Source organism: Pleuronectes platessa, chromosome 16, assembly GCF_947347685.1.
Source record: "Pleuronectes platessa chromosome 16, fPlePla1.1, whole genome shotgun sequence".
NCBI lineage: Eukaryota > Metazoa > Chordata > Actinopteri > Pleuronectiformes > Pleuronectidae > Pleuronectes > Pleuronectes platessa.
In genome coordinates, this window is record NC_070641.1 from 22,150,229 (window position 1) to 22,166,056 (window position 15,828).

General features: G+C 47.8%; 1 protein-coding gene across 1 annotated transcript in view; it reads left to right on the forward strand.

Annotated features, from left to right (window-relative positions):
* Window positions 1-15,828, forward strand: part of LOC128459130 (myosin-10) — a 40,195-nt gene that overhangs the window by 24,157 nt on the left and 210 nt on the right. The window contains exons 5-39 of the mRNA XM_053444233.1: window positions 1,039-1,131; window positions 1,724-1,787; window positions 1,950-2,048; window positions 2,674-2,817; window positions 2,977-3,072; window positions 3,359-3,477; window positions 3,559-3,711; window positions 3,802-3,975; window positions 4,076-4,249; window positions 5,501-5,615; window positions 7,467-7,660; window positions 7,849-7,970; window positions 8,556-8,625; window positions 8,864-9,024; window positions 9,143-9,251; window positions 9,350-9,481; window positions 9,551-9,757; window positions 9,872-10,009; window positions 10,148-10,271; window positions 10,419-10,590; window positions 11,292-11,504; window positions 11,604-11,748; window positions 11,834-12,040; window positions 12,144-12,248; window positions 12,335-12,487; window positions 12,581-12,829; window positions 12,930-13,142; window positions 13,233-13,445; window positions 13,534-13,695; window positions 13,784-13,912; window positions 14,082-14,170; window positions 14,788-14,911; window positions 15,003-15,211; window positions 15,303-15,411; window positions 15,626-15,798. Of these exons, the coding sequence (XP_053300208.1) occupies window positions 1,039-1,131; window positions 1,724-1,787; window positions 1,950-2,048; window positions 2,674-2,817; window positions 2,977-3,072; window positions 3,359-3,477; window positions 3,559-3,711; window positions 3,802-3,975; window positions 4,076-4,249; window positions 5,501-5,615; window positions 7,467-7,660; window positions 7,849-7,970; window positions 8,556-8,625; window positions 8,864-9,024; window positions 9,143-9,251; window positions 9,350-9,481; window positions 9,551-9,757; window positions 9,872-10,009; window positions 10,148-10,271; window positions 10,419-10,590; window positions 11,292-11,504; window positions 11,604-11,748; window positions 11,834-12,040; window positions 12,144-12,248; window positions 12,335-12,487; window positions 12,581-12,829; window positions 12,930-13,142; window positions 13,233-13,445; window positions 13,534-13,695; window positions 13,784-13,912; window positions 14,082-14,170; window positions 14,788-14,911; window positions 15,003-15,211; window positions 15,303-15,411; window positions 15,626-15,798 (5,153 nt within the window). The remainder of the gene's footprint in view (window positions 1-1,038; window positions 1,132-1,723; window positions 1,788-1,949; window positions 2,049-2,673; window positions 2,818-2,976; window positions 3,073-3,358; window positions 3,478-3,558; window positions 3,712-3,801; window positions 3,976-4,075; window positions 4,250-5,500; window positions 5,616-7,466; window positions 7,661-7,848; window positions 7,971-8,555; window positions 8,626-8,863; window positions 9,025-9,142; window positions 9,252-9,349; window positions 9,482-9,550; window positions 9,758-9,871; window positions 10,010-10,147; window positions 10,272-10,418; window positions 10,591-11,291; window positions 11,505-11,603; window positions 11,749-11,833; window positions 12,041-12,143; window positions 12,249-12,334; window positions 12,488-12,580; window positions 12,830-12,929; window positions 13,143-13,232; window positions 13,446-13,533; window positions 13,696-13,783; window positions 13,913-14,081; window positions 14,171-14,787; window positions 14,912-15,002; window positions 15,212-15,302; window positions 15,412-15,625; window positions 15,799-15,828) is intronic.

Sequence of the window (15,828 nt, forward strand, 5' to 3'; positions counted from 1 at the left end):
CATGTAGTTATGCAGGTATGTGTGCACTGGCTCCCGTGTTGGTCCATGTCAGTCAGAAGATGAGAGATTAAGGGGGGGGGGGTATAGTGGGTAAAACACATGGGTTTTTACTGGAGCTTCATTTTGGTCGTAAAACACAGAGCAGACGTCAAAGACAAAGGTGCTTAGTTCCACATCTGGCCAGAGGTTTTATCCTAGAGCTCCAGCAGAGTTGAGTGTCCGTTGTCAGAGAACTCTCTTTTGGACCTTCTGTCCTTCTAGTTCCAGTGAGTTGAGTGGTTTCTCTCACACAGGACAAACATCAAGTATCGTCTCTTTTCCTCTGAGTTCCTCTTCTCCTGTCTTTCTGTATAAACGTCCACATGTAAGTCAGGCTTCAGGTATTTCCTGGCAGCGAGTCGGAGCCCAGGTGAAACTCACTCTGCTCCCCCTGGACGCTCCAGATGAGCATCTTGGAGTCGGCTCCGTCTGGCTGTGGTGCTACTGGACGAGTCGGGGGCCTATTTCTGTCCCGTCCGTGCTCCGGAGGGACGAGGTGGTCACGTGAAGGGGGAGTTAGTGGTTTCAGAGCCCATAGGGGGGGGAATGTCCCAACTGCCTATTAAGCCAGGTTTTTGGAGATCTGGGAGGAAGCCATCATCTGAGTAGCCGTCACGGTGGTGAGGTCTTTGACTCGGCAGCGTCTGTCCTCACGCGATAGGAATGTACAGTTCCGGAAGAATGCTCTCACTCATCCACCCAAGCTGACCGCTCACTAGTGGGCATGTGTTGGAACACACACACACACACACACACAATACGACGACACACTGTGTGAGTCTGCCCCTGAAACTTGTCGAGCTCCCTCGGCAAAACTCACATCGTGCTGCTGTCGACTAAAGTGAAGCCGACAGAGCCGTGATAATTTGCTCAGTGTCTGAAATATTGGTTTTGCATGTTGACTGGGCCACAGGAAAATAGTGATATATAGTGAAGGGGGGGGGGGTGTGATATGTTGGACAGGTTGTTGGATTCTGACCCGTCTCTCTCTCCTCACAGGGCGAGTTGGAACGCCAGCTCCTCCAAGCCAACCCCATCCTCGAGTCGTTCGGCAACGCCAAGACGGTGAAGAACGACAACTCCTCTCGCTTCGTGAGTTTTTTTTTTTACTGCTCCTGTTTAAAGAATCATCCTCCTCCTCCTCCATGCTCAGAGCGAATCCAACATTAAATATCACGGCACAAATATGAAATGGAAATTTGTCTCTCCAGAAAAGCTGATAAACATATTTTTTCAAAAAGCTTTTATTTCATATTTGTGGAACTTCTAATTCAAAGCAGAACCGGTGCGGTCGTGTCGAGTCACAGAAATCACAGCAATTCTGAGTGTAATCGTCAAAATATGTTTATGATGTGACTAAGTAAATAATGCGGCCAAGAATAACCACAGTGGCCGCGGTGCTCCATCCTCGTGAATCATCAACTGGCGCACATGAGAAGCTGTGAAGACACATTCTCAAACACACACACACACACACACAAACACACACACACACACGCGTCTGAGTGTCAGCAAACCACAGACGTGCCTGACATTCTCCCTGACCCCGGTAACCTGGCTTTTTCCTAATATAGACATGTTATTCTTTCTGTCATCTGCCAACCACACACATCACAGGCTTCATATTGAACATGTGGGTTTAGTCAATAAGCTCAACAGCTGATTTCTTTTGTTTCCTTTCCAGGGGAAGTTCATCAGAGTCAACTTCGACGTCACCGGCTACATTGTCGGGGCCAATATTGAAACTTGTATCCTCCTCACTGTGACTCGTGGATTGTGTGCTTTATGAGATTTGGCTCAATTTGGGCTAACGCAGCAGAATTATAACAAACACACAACCGTGACATTCTTGTCGGTTGATTTTCATGTCCTGGTTTCTCGGTGAAGACCCTTAACCCTTTGGTTCTCAGACCTTCTGGAGAAGTCGAGGGCCATCAGACAGGCCAAGGATGAGAGGACCTTTCACATCTTCTACCGCCTGCTGGCAGGAGCTGGGGAGCATCTCCGCAGTGAGTGTCCGACAGGAACAGGAACAGAACAATGAGAGCGAGGACAGCCAGGGCTCATGTTCGCCTCGGGCTCGGAAAAAACAGAAATAAATCTGGTTTGAATTATCACCGGTGAAACAAGTCTGTGTCTCTCGTTAACTTTTAATTGAGCTCGTTACGTAGTTTCACGACGATGCAGATGGTGATTAGACGGAATGTTTCCCCGGTGAAGTAGTGGACTTAACGGGTCACATGGTCTCTACCTCAGCTTGTCTCGGTTCAATCTGAATTGTGTTTTGTGAAAATCCTTATTAATTGTTGTACTTTTCAGGCAGCACAGTATATCCTCTAGAAAAACGTAAAACAAAGAACTAGAGGAAAAGAGGATATAGATAAAAATTACAATTCTATAATAGAATGGATCCAGATTTTTATTTATATAGATTCCTGGATCTGCCTCCTGATCTGGATCTGCACCAAACTGTTATCACTTTTTCTTTCCTCCAAATCCTTTCTGTGGTTTTTGTATAATCCTTCAAACAGACAGAGCAACGAACGCAGAGGAGAACATAAAGTAACATTATTGATCATATTCGCATGTTTCACTAATTGAACATCTTGGCTTTCTCCCCCCCCCCCCCTCCAGCGGACCTGCTCCTCGAGGGCTTCAACGATTACCGCTTCCTGTCGAACGGTAACATTCCCATACCCGGTCAGCAGGACAAGGACAACTTCCAGGAGACCATGGACGCCATGCACATCATGAGCTTCAACCATGAGGAGATTGTCTGTGAGTAGCAGTTCCAGATGGACTTTCATTCGTCTCTCTCCGTGGATTCCTTTCCTCTATTATCCTGCCATTACCTACTCCCCCCCCCCCCCCCTCCTGTGATGAATAACCTGTGATCTCCTCCCTGTGATGAATAACCTGTGATCTCCTCCCTGGCAGGTATGTTGAAGGTGGTCTCTGCGGTGCTGCAGTTTGGAAACATTATCTTTAAAAAGGAGAGAAACACCGATCAGGCCTCGATGCCCGAGAACACAGGTACACATCCGACCCCCCGGTCCAAATGCAGCACACACACACACACCCCTTAAGTGAGATTGTGTGTCTCCTGGTGATGGAATGTGTGCGATGGCTGGATCCTGTCAGCACCGTGAGATGTTCCTGCAGTCTGGACTTTACTGTGGACACACACCGTTGAGATTATAAGAGAAGAACATGAGATTAAATATATGATAATGCTCCTGTATACTCCTATATCCTATGTCCGTGAATATCTATTTATAATACAGTCATGTTCTTGCCTCCTGCTCCCTCACTCCTCCAGCTGCACAGAAGCTCTGCCACCTGCTGGGATTGAACATCATGGAGTTCACCAGGGCGATCCTCACCCCGAGGATCAAAGTGGGACGGGACTATGTGCAGAAGGCTCAGACCAAAGAGCAGGTGAGGCACCGCCGATCTCCACGACCAACAGAACCATCTTCATTTCACGTTCGTCATGTTCATCTGTGTTGTTTTCTTCAGGCGGACTTTGCGATTGAGGCTTTGGCCAAGGCCACGTATGAGCGGCTGTTCAAATGGTTGGTTCACCGCATCAACAAGGCCCTGGACCGGACCAAGCGCCAGGGGGCGTCCTTCATTGGCATCCTGGACATCGCTGGCTTTGAGATCTTTGAGGTCTGTGGTGCTTCAACAAAACACAAACCACCAGTCATCTTGGATTACAGACATGAGACCATAACTAAATATCTTCCCTTTCTGCTCCAGCTGAACTCGTTCGAGCAGCTCTGCATCAACTACACCAACGAGAAGCTGCAGCAGCTCTTCAACCACACCATGTTCATCCTGGAGCAGGAGGAGTACCAGAGGGAGGGCATCGAGTGGAGCTTCATCGACTTCGGCCTCGACCTGCAGCCCTGCATCGACCTCATCGAGAGGCCGGTCAGTGTTTCTCTGCCTGCCTGTGTGTGTGTCTGTGTGTGTGTGTGTGTGTGTGTGTCGGCTTACGAATGTTTGTACTGAACTGAATGTGTGTCCTCAGAACAACCCCCCTGGTATCCTGGCCCTGCTGGACGAGGAGTGCTGGTTCCCCAAGGCCACGGACAAGACCTTCATTGACAAGGTGCTGCAGGAGCAGGGCACACACACCAAGTTCCAGAGGCCGCGGCAGCTCAAGGACAAAGCCGACTTCTGCATCCTTCACTACGCAGGGAAGGTATGTAGCTCTAAAAATAAAAGACCTTTATTCATATCTCCTTTATAGCCTCAGATTTATCGATTTTCTGTGTAACCACTCTGCTCCTGGGAGACACAGACTTATATCTCCTCCCCAGAGCCCAGTTAACCGGGTCACTGCCTGAAAACAATAGAACAGTTGTCGTCCGGCTTCTGCAGGAAACACATCTGGTTCACATCGGTGTGTGTGAGATGGAGTTCGGTGTCTGGTGGTTACATAACGGAGGTTTTCAACTCTCACCTTCTCTGTGGAAACGATACTTCACCACATTCCAGGGAAGACGCTCGTCAATCGTAGCTGAAGATCTGATCCGGCTCCATCGAGGGACAGTTTATTTAGATTTACGTGTCTCAATTTCCTCTGGCGCACATGAGAATCAGTCGGCCGCGGGTAAATATCAGTCCTGGACCTGAGCCCGGTCGTGGCAAACAGGTGAAAACCACAGATTCAGCCAAATATTAAGGATTCCAGAATTAAACTCCTGCAGCCAAGAGTCAATTTGAACCTCATCAAATAAATCCTTCACGACAGAGAAGAGGAGATGAAGAACAAACACGGGGAGTTTGCTTTTTCTCGGGCTCTGATGAAATCCATATGGAGATCTCACATTCTTCAGCTCAGGTTGCCGACCGTGTCAATTCCTTGTTATGTTCCGCTCTGATCCAACGCTCTTCATTGTGCGTCTGGACGTTTGAAAAAAAACACACACACACACGTCAAAACTATCATCGCGCTACACACACTAATCCCATCAACGCACTGTGGTCCGGAGAGACCCGACAACGCTGCCAGTCGAGTTTAACGCACAAGAGAAACGTCTTTTTACGTCCATGTGGTGGTTCCACTGTCGAGTCCCACAGCTCATACAGAACATCTGGTGCTAGAACAACGGCCGAGTGGGATTTGGAAACACGAGACTGTCAGTTAGGACATGTGACACGGACTGTTACAGACAGGTGGAGCAACAGACCAGAGACTGAGAGCTCATCCTCCAAAAGCAGTTTTTCCCTTTTTACAATGATGCCGCTGGGTTTTAAGAGTAAAGGATGAAAGAGGATGGAGGATATATGAAAGAGTCCATTAATAAAGTCTGAGTTGTTTGGTTCTTTATGCGTCTGCGACAAAACGTGTTTGGATTTATTGTGTTTTCAGGTTGTTCCTCCGTATTTACATTTGTTATTTTAATGCACAAATGCTAAGATAACACTGAGGACTTGCTGTTTCCCTCAGGTGGACTACAAGGCGGATGAGTGGCTCATGAAGAACATGGATCCCCTCAACGACAACGTGGCCACGCTGCTGCACCAGTCCACCGACAAGTTTGTGGCCGAGCTCTGGAAAGACGGTGAGTCTCTTTAACATCTGCTCTCTGCTCAGGACATTTTAATAGAACTGCATTTAAGGTTGTTAAACATTGCAGCAGTTGGGGATTGAGCAAATGAGAGATAAAAAAGAAAAGCTCCTTCCTCTTTGTGTGTTTTGGGGATTTGTACTTACATCCTCTGATTCAGTGAAAAGGAGAAATCTGTCTCTCCTCTTCCACAGTAATGTGATTTACTGGTTTCTCATCTGTGGGATTAACCAGTGAAAACATCCATGTAATGGGAGGTTCACCACAGAGCTGGACTCTCTCTCCTCTCGGAGCTCAGTGACAGATTCATTGCTTCTCCTGAATAAGCACTGTTAATATTTCATTCAGAGGAGAACCGTGGCTTTAATAATGTCAATGTTTCCATAGTAAATAATGGAATGTGTAGATTTAAAACTTTCTGAACTCATCTTTTCCCGACACTAACTTTAAATGATAAGGTTTTATTAATATGCATGTTCTGAAGTGTTGCTGTGGATAATCTGACTTTTACTCTTCAGTCCTCTTTTCTTTTAAAAGCTAATCAATGCTTGTATAAACCTCTGGATATGTGAGTGATGGCTGTACACTGTGTGAGTGTGTGTGTGTGTGTTTGATCTCTTCCTCTCTCACTCTCCTGTCTTCTTCCTGTGTCTGTGTTGCTGTAGACATTCAGACGTCTCAGAGAGCGTCTTTCTATGACAATGTGTCTGGGCTCCATGAAGCTCCAGGTGAACCATAGTGACACTTAAACCTTCATGTGGCGACTGGCTTCTCTCCATCGTCTCCACCGGAGCCCCCGCTGGTTCCCCCCCCCCCCCCGTCTTGTCACGGCTGCCCTGTGCACCCCCGTAAAATGTCCCCTCTGGCTTTGCATGGCTGCACTGCTGCTGTGTTTAAGAAACCTTGCCATTAATGCTTGGGCTCATTGCCTATGGTAAAGCCTTTCTTTGCATAATAATGCCCAAAATAGATATAATGCAATTCTTGAGGGACAACCAGTCAGCTCTGGTGAGAGGTGACCTGCTGGTGCAGTCAGGTAGAGGTAGGAAAGACATACACAGACAATTGTAAAGAATAAAGAAGGGGTGTGATGTGGGTGATCTTGCATCGGCCTGATTTGGTGATGCCCGATGCTCAAACTGTGAATGATGCAGTGATCAGTCCGGTGACTCCGCTCATGCAGTGGTAGTTAAAGATATCCCAGTGACTCTACAACAGGCTTAACCAGAGCAGGTCAGAGCTGACAGCAAGTGGAAAGAATGAGATATGAGGGAGGATCAGTGGATCAGCACATAGTTCTGGCATCAACATGCAGTGAAAGAGAATAGAGAACTGAATAACAGGAATACAATCCAACTCTTTAAACTTCTGGTATTCAAAGACTTTCACAGAAAATATCTTCAGGGTTGTTTCCTGGATTTAAGCAATTGTTATTTTGCTACAGAAGTAAACAGCCGTTAAATGTTCTAGGATGATTAAAACGTATGAAGACTTAAAGATAAAGACTTCATGTTTAAGTTCAGGGTCAAAGGTTTGTTTAAATGCTTTTGGGATAGGGTTAGGGTTAAGTCACGTAGCTTTGCAGATGAATTGTTCCTCCTTTGTTTCTGTATTTTTAAATCTTTAGGTCTCTCGTTCATGTCACAGCTGGTGTGACACCATCGTCTGTCTTCATGCTTTATCACAAACACAGAAAAGATCAAAACCTGCTCAGTTAAAAAAACTTTATTTAATTGGCTTTCAGTAAAAAACCAGCATGACTAAAGTCCCATGAGGATCCTCGTACTATCGACCCCTCCATTGATATAGTTCCCTCCTCCCCTTGGTTTCTTTCCCCTGCCCCAGTTGACCGGATCGTGGGTCTGGACCAGGTCGCGGGGATGAACGAGACGGCGTTCGGTGCCGCGTACAAAACCAAGAAGGGCATGTTCCGCACGGTGGGCCAGCTGTACAAGGAGCAGCTGTCCAAGCTCATGGCCACGCTGAGGAACACCAACCCCAACTTTGTCCGCTGCATCATCCCCAACCACGAGAAGAGAGTGAGCCTCCAGATTCTCACGATTACATTTACTATCATCGCGTGTTATGTAGAGTAAAGAATTATTTGGATATGGGTGAGATGCTTTTATTTGTACGTATATGTAGTGACCACTTCCTCCTCCTCCTCCTCCTCCTCCTCCTCCTCCTCCTCCTCCTCCTCCTCCTCCTCCTCCTCCTCCTCCCACAGGCTGGTAAACTGGACCCTCACCTGGTTCTGGACCAGCTGAGGTGTAACGGTGTGCTGGAGGGGATTCGTATCTGCAGACAGGGCTTCCCCAACCGCATCGTCTTCCAGGAGTTCAGACAGAGGTAGAGTTCCAACTTAAACCTGAAGCATATAACTTCACTCCTTCTATATAAAACACCACAATATAGTATATCTGATCAAATAGGAGTATTTTATTGCCTTGTAGAAATTGTCATACATACCTGGTTTTGCAGAAACTCTCTCAGGAGCCCTGCAGGACACTTTTTGTTCAGGGTTTAACGTTTGCAGGACTCAAAATGCAGATTATGGATTTAGCAGGAAGTGCAGCAAAGAAAAAATGTTTTGATTAAATATGCAGACAGCCTCTGAACAGCAGGGAGGAAAGTTCAAGATCCAAAACTCCAAGAGGCAGAAGTAGGCTGAAGTGAGCAAAGCTGAAACTAGGAGCACAGAACAGGAACTGACGATTAAACACAGAACACACGTCCAAAAACACAAATAAACAAAAACTCAGATAAAAAAAAGACAGATCTGCTGCTTTCTGGTGTTTTTCCCTCTTTGTGAAATTCGTTCTCTAAAGTCTCTCTGTATATTTCAAGATATTCCCTTTGTCACCTAGTGTCTTTATAGTTTTGGAGCTACATAGACTAGTATAGTGACTGTTTCTGTCTTTGCTCTTTGTCCAGGTATGAGATCCTCACTCCTAACGCCATTCCCAAAGGCTTCATGGATGGAAAGCAGGCCTGCGAGAGAATGGTAAGGATTTCCCTTACTGGTCAGAACTATTAGAAAGGTCACAATGTTATTATTTTGTCACTGTCTTATTAAGAAGGACGTTGGATGAAAGAATCAATTGGGAAATAGTCTGAATAAAGAACAAGGAAACACTGATTGTTATTAAAACAAGCCTGAGTTTACAGCAGAGAAGACGATTAATAACTTTAAATAATAAATCTATTCTCCCTCTCTCTCTCTCTCTCTCTGTCTTTGGTAGATCCGAGCTCTGGAGCTGGACAGCAACCTGTTCCGTATCGGTCAGAGTAAAATCTTCTTCCGGGCCGGAGTCCTGGCTCATCTGGAGGAGGAGAGGGACCTGAAGATCACCGACATCATCATTTACTTCCAGGCGGTCTGCCGAGGATATCTGGCACGAAAGTAAGAGCCGCTCTGCCTCTGCTGTCCGGGTTTGAGAGCCCCCCCCCCCCCCCCTTAGAGTCATTTCTACATATTGATTATATATATTTTACTTTGGCCTCCTCCTTTCTCGTCTCAGGGCTTTTGCTAAAAAGCAGCAGCAGCTCAGCTGTTTGAAAGTTCTCCAGAGAAACTGCGCCGCCTACTTGAAGCTGCGTCACTGGCAGTGGTGGAGACTCTTCACCAAGGTGTGTGCTCTCGTGTGTGTGTGTACATGTTGTTGCCCGTGCCACCTGCCACGATGTGTGTCGTCCTCTGAAGCGTCTCTGATCATGTGCACATGCAGGTGAAGCCTCTGCTGCAGGTCACCAGGCAGGAGGAGGAGATGCAGGCTAAGGACGAGGAGCTGGTCAAAGTGAAGGAGAAGCAGACCAAGGTGGAGGGAGAGCTGGTGGAGATGGAGCAGAAACATCAGCAGGTCGGTTGTAGAATCTTTATTCTTTCTCCGTGATGATCAGCTGAAGGCACTGACGTTATTTATGTGCAGACCATAGAGGAGAAGAACATCCTGGCGGAGCAGCTGCAGGCGGAGACGGAGCTGTTTGCCGAGGCCGAGGAGATGAGAGCTCGTCTGGCGTCCAAGAAGCAAGAGCTGGAGGAGATCCTCCACGACCTGGAGTCCAGGCTGGAGGAAGAAGAGGAGAGGACCACGAGCATGCAGAGCGAGAAGAAGAAGATGCAGTCCCACATCCAGGTGTGGAATTACTCAAGCAACATCTGGTTACTAAGATGCTTTTATACTGTTGGATATTTAAAAAGAGTCCTATTTGAAATGACACTAATCTGTTTGCTATTTGTGTTTGCTCAGGACCTGGAAGAACAGTTGGATGAGGAGGAGGGTTCCAGACAGAAGCTGCAGCTGGAGAAAGTGACGGCTGAGGCCAAGATGAAGAAATACGAAGAAAACATTTTGCTTCTGGAGGACCAGAACTCCAAGTTTCAGAAGGTGAGAGAGAGGAGAGAGGACTCGGAAGGGAATGGGAAGAAGAATTGTGAATGGTGGTTTTAAAAAAGCAGATGGAGGATCTCACAGGCCCTCAGGAGCTTTTCAACTTTCCTCTGTGTCATTATCTCCCCGGTGTAGGAGAAGAAGTTGACGGAGGATCGAATCAATGAGATGACCTCACTGCTAGCTGAGGAGGAGGAGAAGGCCAAGAACCTGGGCAAGATCAAGAACAAGCAGGAGATGATGATGGTCGACCTAGAGGGTAAAAGATTAACGTCAAATACAGAGCCCTTAGATTAATAAAGTGCACTAATTAACTTGTAGAATATTTATATTTAATCTATGATTGAAGATCTTTCTTTGAGTTTTATTAAACCAGTAACTCTTTGTCTTATCCACGTTAAATCAGAGAGGCTGAAGAAGGAGGAGAAGACCCGTCAGGAGCTGGAGAAGGCGAAGAGGAAGCTGGATGGGGAGACGTCCGACTTCCAGGACCAGATAGCCGAGCTTCAGGCTCAGACAGAGGAGCTGAAGGCAGCACTGGGCAAGAAGGAGGACGAGCAGCAGTCGATGCAGTCCAGGTGGGAGACACAGGGACCACCACGCAGGGGAGAATGGAAACTACCTATTCAGTCCTAGAGGGAGATATCATACCTCCACCAAGGCCCATTAGTCCCCATATTCAATTTACTGGATCTACATAAATTCCTGGATCCGACCCCTGACCGGGATCCACATCAAATTTGAATGGGTTCTATTCTGGCCCCATGTTCCATAGGAATCCGTCCAGTCGTTTTTGCATAATCTTGCTAAATAGCAAAAAAGCAAACACAGACAACATAACCTCTTCCAAAGTAAGAAGTGAAAGTTTAGTTCTGCAACATAACTGACTAAATATGTTTTTTTTCATTTTGACTCACTGAGATGCTGCATCGTGATGTGAATCAAGAACAGAATAATCATCACAACAAGGAAACATCCACACAATTTGACAGAGACACAAATATACAGCAGGGATTTGATCATCTTGTAAAAATAGCTGTTGTTTCCCTTTGTGACATGATGCTGTATTTATTCACTGATTGTCACTGCAGTGGAATGTGTAGTGAGTTGTTTGTCAATGACTGGAAGCTTCAGCTGCTGTATCGATGTCTCTGCCGCCACCTAGTGGATACTTCACACATCTGAAGGGTTCACTCTTGAATTTTATGTGGTTCATTCATTCTCACAGATTGAAAATAATAAAAATTATTGCATCTTCATTGTTCTCTGTGTTTATCAGGACTGAGGACGAGGTCAGCCACAAGAACAACGCCCTGAAGCAGCTGAGGGAGCAGCAGGCCCAGCTGGCCGAGGTGCAGGAGGACCTCGAGTCGGAGAAACTGGCGAGGAGCAAGGCGGAGAAACTCAAGAGGGACTTGAGTGAGGAGCTGGAGGCCCTGAAAACTGAGCTAGAGGACACCCTCGATACCACAGCTGCCCAGCAGGAGCTCAGGTACTCATTTAATCTCACTGGTTATACATTTACATCAGAGATAGTATTTCCACAAGCAACAGGAAAGAAAAGGCTTTTCCGTGTCTCTGTTCCCTGAAGGACCAAACGTGAACAGGAAGTGGCCGAGCTGAAGAAGGCCATTGACGAGGAGACCAAAAACCACGAGGCCCAGATCCAGGAGATACGACAGAGGCACGGCTCGGCTCTGGAAGAGCTGTCCGAGCAGCTGGAACAGGCCAAGAGGGTAACGGCTCTTTTCCACCAGAAGATCTTCAAATCCACCAAATGAGAAAAGGAACATCACTGTTTACTGCTGGTTATTTTTCTAGTTCAAGGCCAACCTGGAGAAGACCAAGCAGAGCCAGGAGAGCGCCAACAAGGAGCTGGTCAGCGAGGTCAAGGTCCTGCAGCAGGCGAAGACCGAGTCCGACCACAAGAGGAAGAAGCTGGAGGCTCAGCTGCAGGAGTTCATGGCCAGAGCCACCGAGGGCGAGAGGGCCAAGGGAGAGTTGGCTGAGCGCTCACACAAGCTGCAGGTGAGATTCAATCTTCCTTAATTTGCACTTATATTATGTCCTTTTATACTAATACATATATATTTAACTCACACTGATGATTGGCTTGTACCTCTGGATCCAGACGGAGTTGGACAACGTGTCGTCCTTGCTGGAGGACTCAGAGAGGAAGGGGATCAAGATGACCAAAGAAGTCTCTGGACTGGAGAGTCAGCTGCAGGACACACAGGTGATCGTCTCTGAACATTAAACCTCAGCCAGATTCAATTCCTTCTCTCGCTTCAACTAACCGGACGATTGTTGTTTATCTTGTAGGAGCTGCTCCAGGAGGAGACCCGTCAGAAACTGAACCTCAGCACCCGTATACGTCAGCTGGAGGAGGAGAAGAACGCTGTGCAGGAGCAGCAGGAGGAGGATGAGGAGGCTCGCAAGAATCTGGAGAAGCAGACGTTGGCGCTACAGGCTCAGGTGGGACATGTGGTGCAAGCAGAAAAATGTTTAAAGGACTTTTTGTTGCTGGTTTTTAACCTGGATCCTGTTTGTTGTTTCTTCTGTGCGTAGCTGTCAGAGACTAAGAAGAAGCTGGAGGACGACGTGGGAACAATAGAAGGCCTGGAGGAAACTAAGAAGAAGCTGCAGAAGGACCTGGAGCTGTCCAGTCAGCGCCTGGAGGAAAAGACCATCGCCTTCGAAAAGATGGAGAAGACAAAGACGCGTCTGCAGCAGGAGCTGGATGATCTCACTGTCGACCTGGATCACCAGAGACAGATCGTCTCCAGCCTGGAGAAGAAACAGAAGAAGTTTGACCAGGTGAGGAAGGATTTTAACTTTTATTAACTTTTCTTTCTGTAGATTTGAAAGTTTTCGTCCAATTTGTAATCTGATCTGAATTTGTAATCGTCCTCCACAGTTGCTGGCTGAGGAGAAGAGCATCTCAGCTCGCTTCGCTGAAGAACGTGACCGTGCTGAAGCTGAGGCCCGAGAGAAGGAGACCAAAGCTTTGTCCATGACCAGAGCTCTGGACGAGGCCCTGGAGGCCAAGGAGGAGCTGGAGAGGGTCAACAAGCAGCTCCGTGCTGAGATGGAGGATCTGATGAGCTCCAAGGACGATGTGGGCAAGAATGTGAGTGTTAGAGGATCAATAAAATCCATACTTTCATGACAATAGAGTCGTAGTTCCACCAATCATCTCGTTGTTTATCTCCTCCATCAGGTCCACGAGCTGGTGAAGTCCAAGCGCACTCTGGAGCAGCAGCTGGAGGAGATGAAGACTCAGCTGGAGGAGCTGGAGGACGAGCTGCAGGCCACGGAGGACGCCAAGCTGCGTCTGGAGGTCAACATGCAGGCCATGAAGGCCCAGTACGAGAGGGACCTCCAGGGCCGGGACGACCAGAACGATGAGAAGAAGAGGGCGCTGGTCAAGCAGGTGCAGAGCAACACTTGACCCTGATGAACCACATGTTAACGAATGTAGTCCCATCCCACTAAAGACTTCTACTGGCTCCTCCTTCCAGGTGCGGGAGATGGAGGCGGAGCTGGAGGATGAGAGGAAGCAGAGAGCTCTCGCTGTGGCTGCCAAGAAGAAGCTGGAGATGGATCTGAAGGACATCGAGGGTCACATCGAAGGAGCCAACAAGGCCCGAGACGAAGCCATCAAACAGCTGCGCAAGCTACAGGTACAGAGTTGACACGTCTGTTTGAATCAGTATTGCTTTGTACATATTCTCAATTCATTCCTCTTCATCCACCCCCCCCCTCCCCCAGGCCCAGATGAAGGACTACCAGAGGGAGCTGGAAGACGCCCGAGCCTCCAGAGATGATATCTTTGCTTTATCCAAGGAAAATGAGAAGAAACTCAAAAGTCTGGAGGCTGAGATTGTGCAGCTGCACGAGGTACAGGATGGTGCTGCTCTTCCAACACCAGTCTGCGATCCAGACTGGGACATGTGATATGCATGACATGGGTTGTGTTGATTTACGGCTGATGTGGCTACCCTATATTCTCATAACTCAAAGTTCTGAAAGGTCCCTGTCGTCGTTGACCTCTGACCTTTCTGTGCAGGATCTGGCGACGTCTGAGCGCGGCCGACGTCAGGCGGAGCAGGAACGAGACGAGCTGCAAGATGAGATGTCAAACAGCACCTCCGGAAAGTAAGTTACACTCGACCACACGAACACGACATGGAACCTGTCAACGGGAATTACTTTGACCTGCAAGCTGCACCACATCTCACACACTCACAGATAGATTCATTATTCCCTGGGAAAATCATAAAAATAATAGAAAATATAAATCTGTGCTGTTCTGTTGCAAACCAACCAACAAGCGAATATAGAGCGGTGAAAACTTTGTGTGGAGGTTGTAAGATGCAACAGAAAAACTTTAAATAATCATTTTAAATAGCAGCACAGTTTGAAAGTAGTTTATCTGTATATATATGTATCTGTGTTCCAGTTTACAGACATTGTTTTACATGTAACAGGCAAATATTAATTTAATAACTTTCACATCCTGAGCAGGAGTCCAGAGGAACCTTCTGAAAACAAATGATCTGTTGTGATGTTAATTCCTGTGTTAGGATCAAAATATTGCAGCCTGTCCTCGGTTATATAATTTCTTCTCCTCCATTTATTCTATAATAATCTCTCATCGGTATTTGAGTTTGAATCTGGGCTACTGAACAACTCCGGGCAGCCTTAACAGTCTGTGTCCATGTCACAGTCACGTTCTGACCTCCTCGTCTGCTCTGTGACCTCCTGTGTGTCAGGTCGGCTCTGATGGACGAGAAGAGGAGGCTGGAGGCTCGTATCGCTCAGCTGGAGGAGGAGCTGGAGGAGGAGCAGGGCAACATGGAGCTGCTCAATGACCGCTTCAGAAAGACAACCATGCAGGTACGGTGCAAGTTTGTAATGGTACCACGGTTTGGCAGAGTTAGAGAACGCCTCATGGATCCTTCACCTCCTTTACCCCCCCCCCCCGCAGGTGGACACCCTGACCATAGAGCTGAGCGCGGAGCGCAGCACATCCCAGAAGAGCGAGAACGCTCGTCAGCAGCTGGAGCGTCTGAACAAGGATTTCCGGGCCAAGCTGGGCGAGCTGGAGGGTTCTGTGAAGAACCGGTTCAAGGCCTCCATCACCGCCCTGGAGGCCAAGATCTGCCAGCTGGAGGAGCAGCTGGAGCAGGAGGCCAAGTGAGACACGTCCACTCGTCTCTCAACAAATGAGAATAATGACGGATGTAAGTTTAACACTGAACTCTTCTGGTGCCTCTCTCCATCGAAGGGAGCGAGCAGCCGCCAACAAGATCGTGAGGAGGACGGAGAAGAAGCTGAAGGAGATCTGCATGCAGGTGGAGGACGAGCGCCGCCACGCCGACCAGTTCAAAGAGCAAGTACGTCCTTCACTGAGGGAATCAACTCCGTTCATCATCATCTGTTCTCACATGACTTTAAATAGAAATATTCTATCATCGGATTCTGAGTTTTATCTCCAGATCTCTGACGTTTCCAACAAGCATGTTAAACCTCATCTTGTTCTCTGATTACGTGCTTACGTGTGTGTGTGTGTGTGTGTGTGTCTGTGTGTGTGTGTGTGTGTGTGTGCAGGTGGAGAAGGCTAACTCCCGGATGAAGCAGCTGAAGCGTCAGCTGGAGGAGGCGGAGGAGGAGGCCGCGAGGTCCAACGGCTCGCGCAGGAAGCTGCAGAGGGAACTGGACGACGCCACCGAGGCGAGCGAGGGGCTGAGCCGTGAGGTCCACACACTCAAGAACCGCCTCAGGTACCAAAACGTCCACTGACATTCACAATT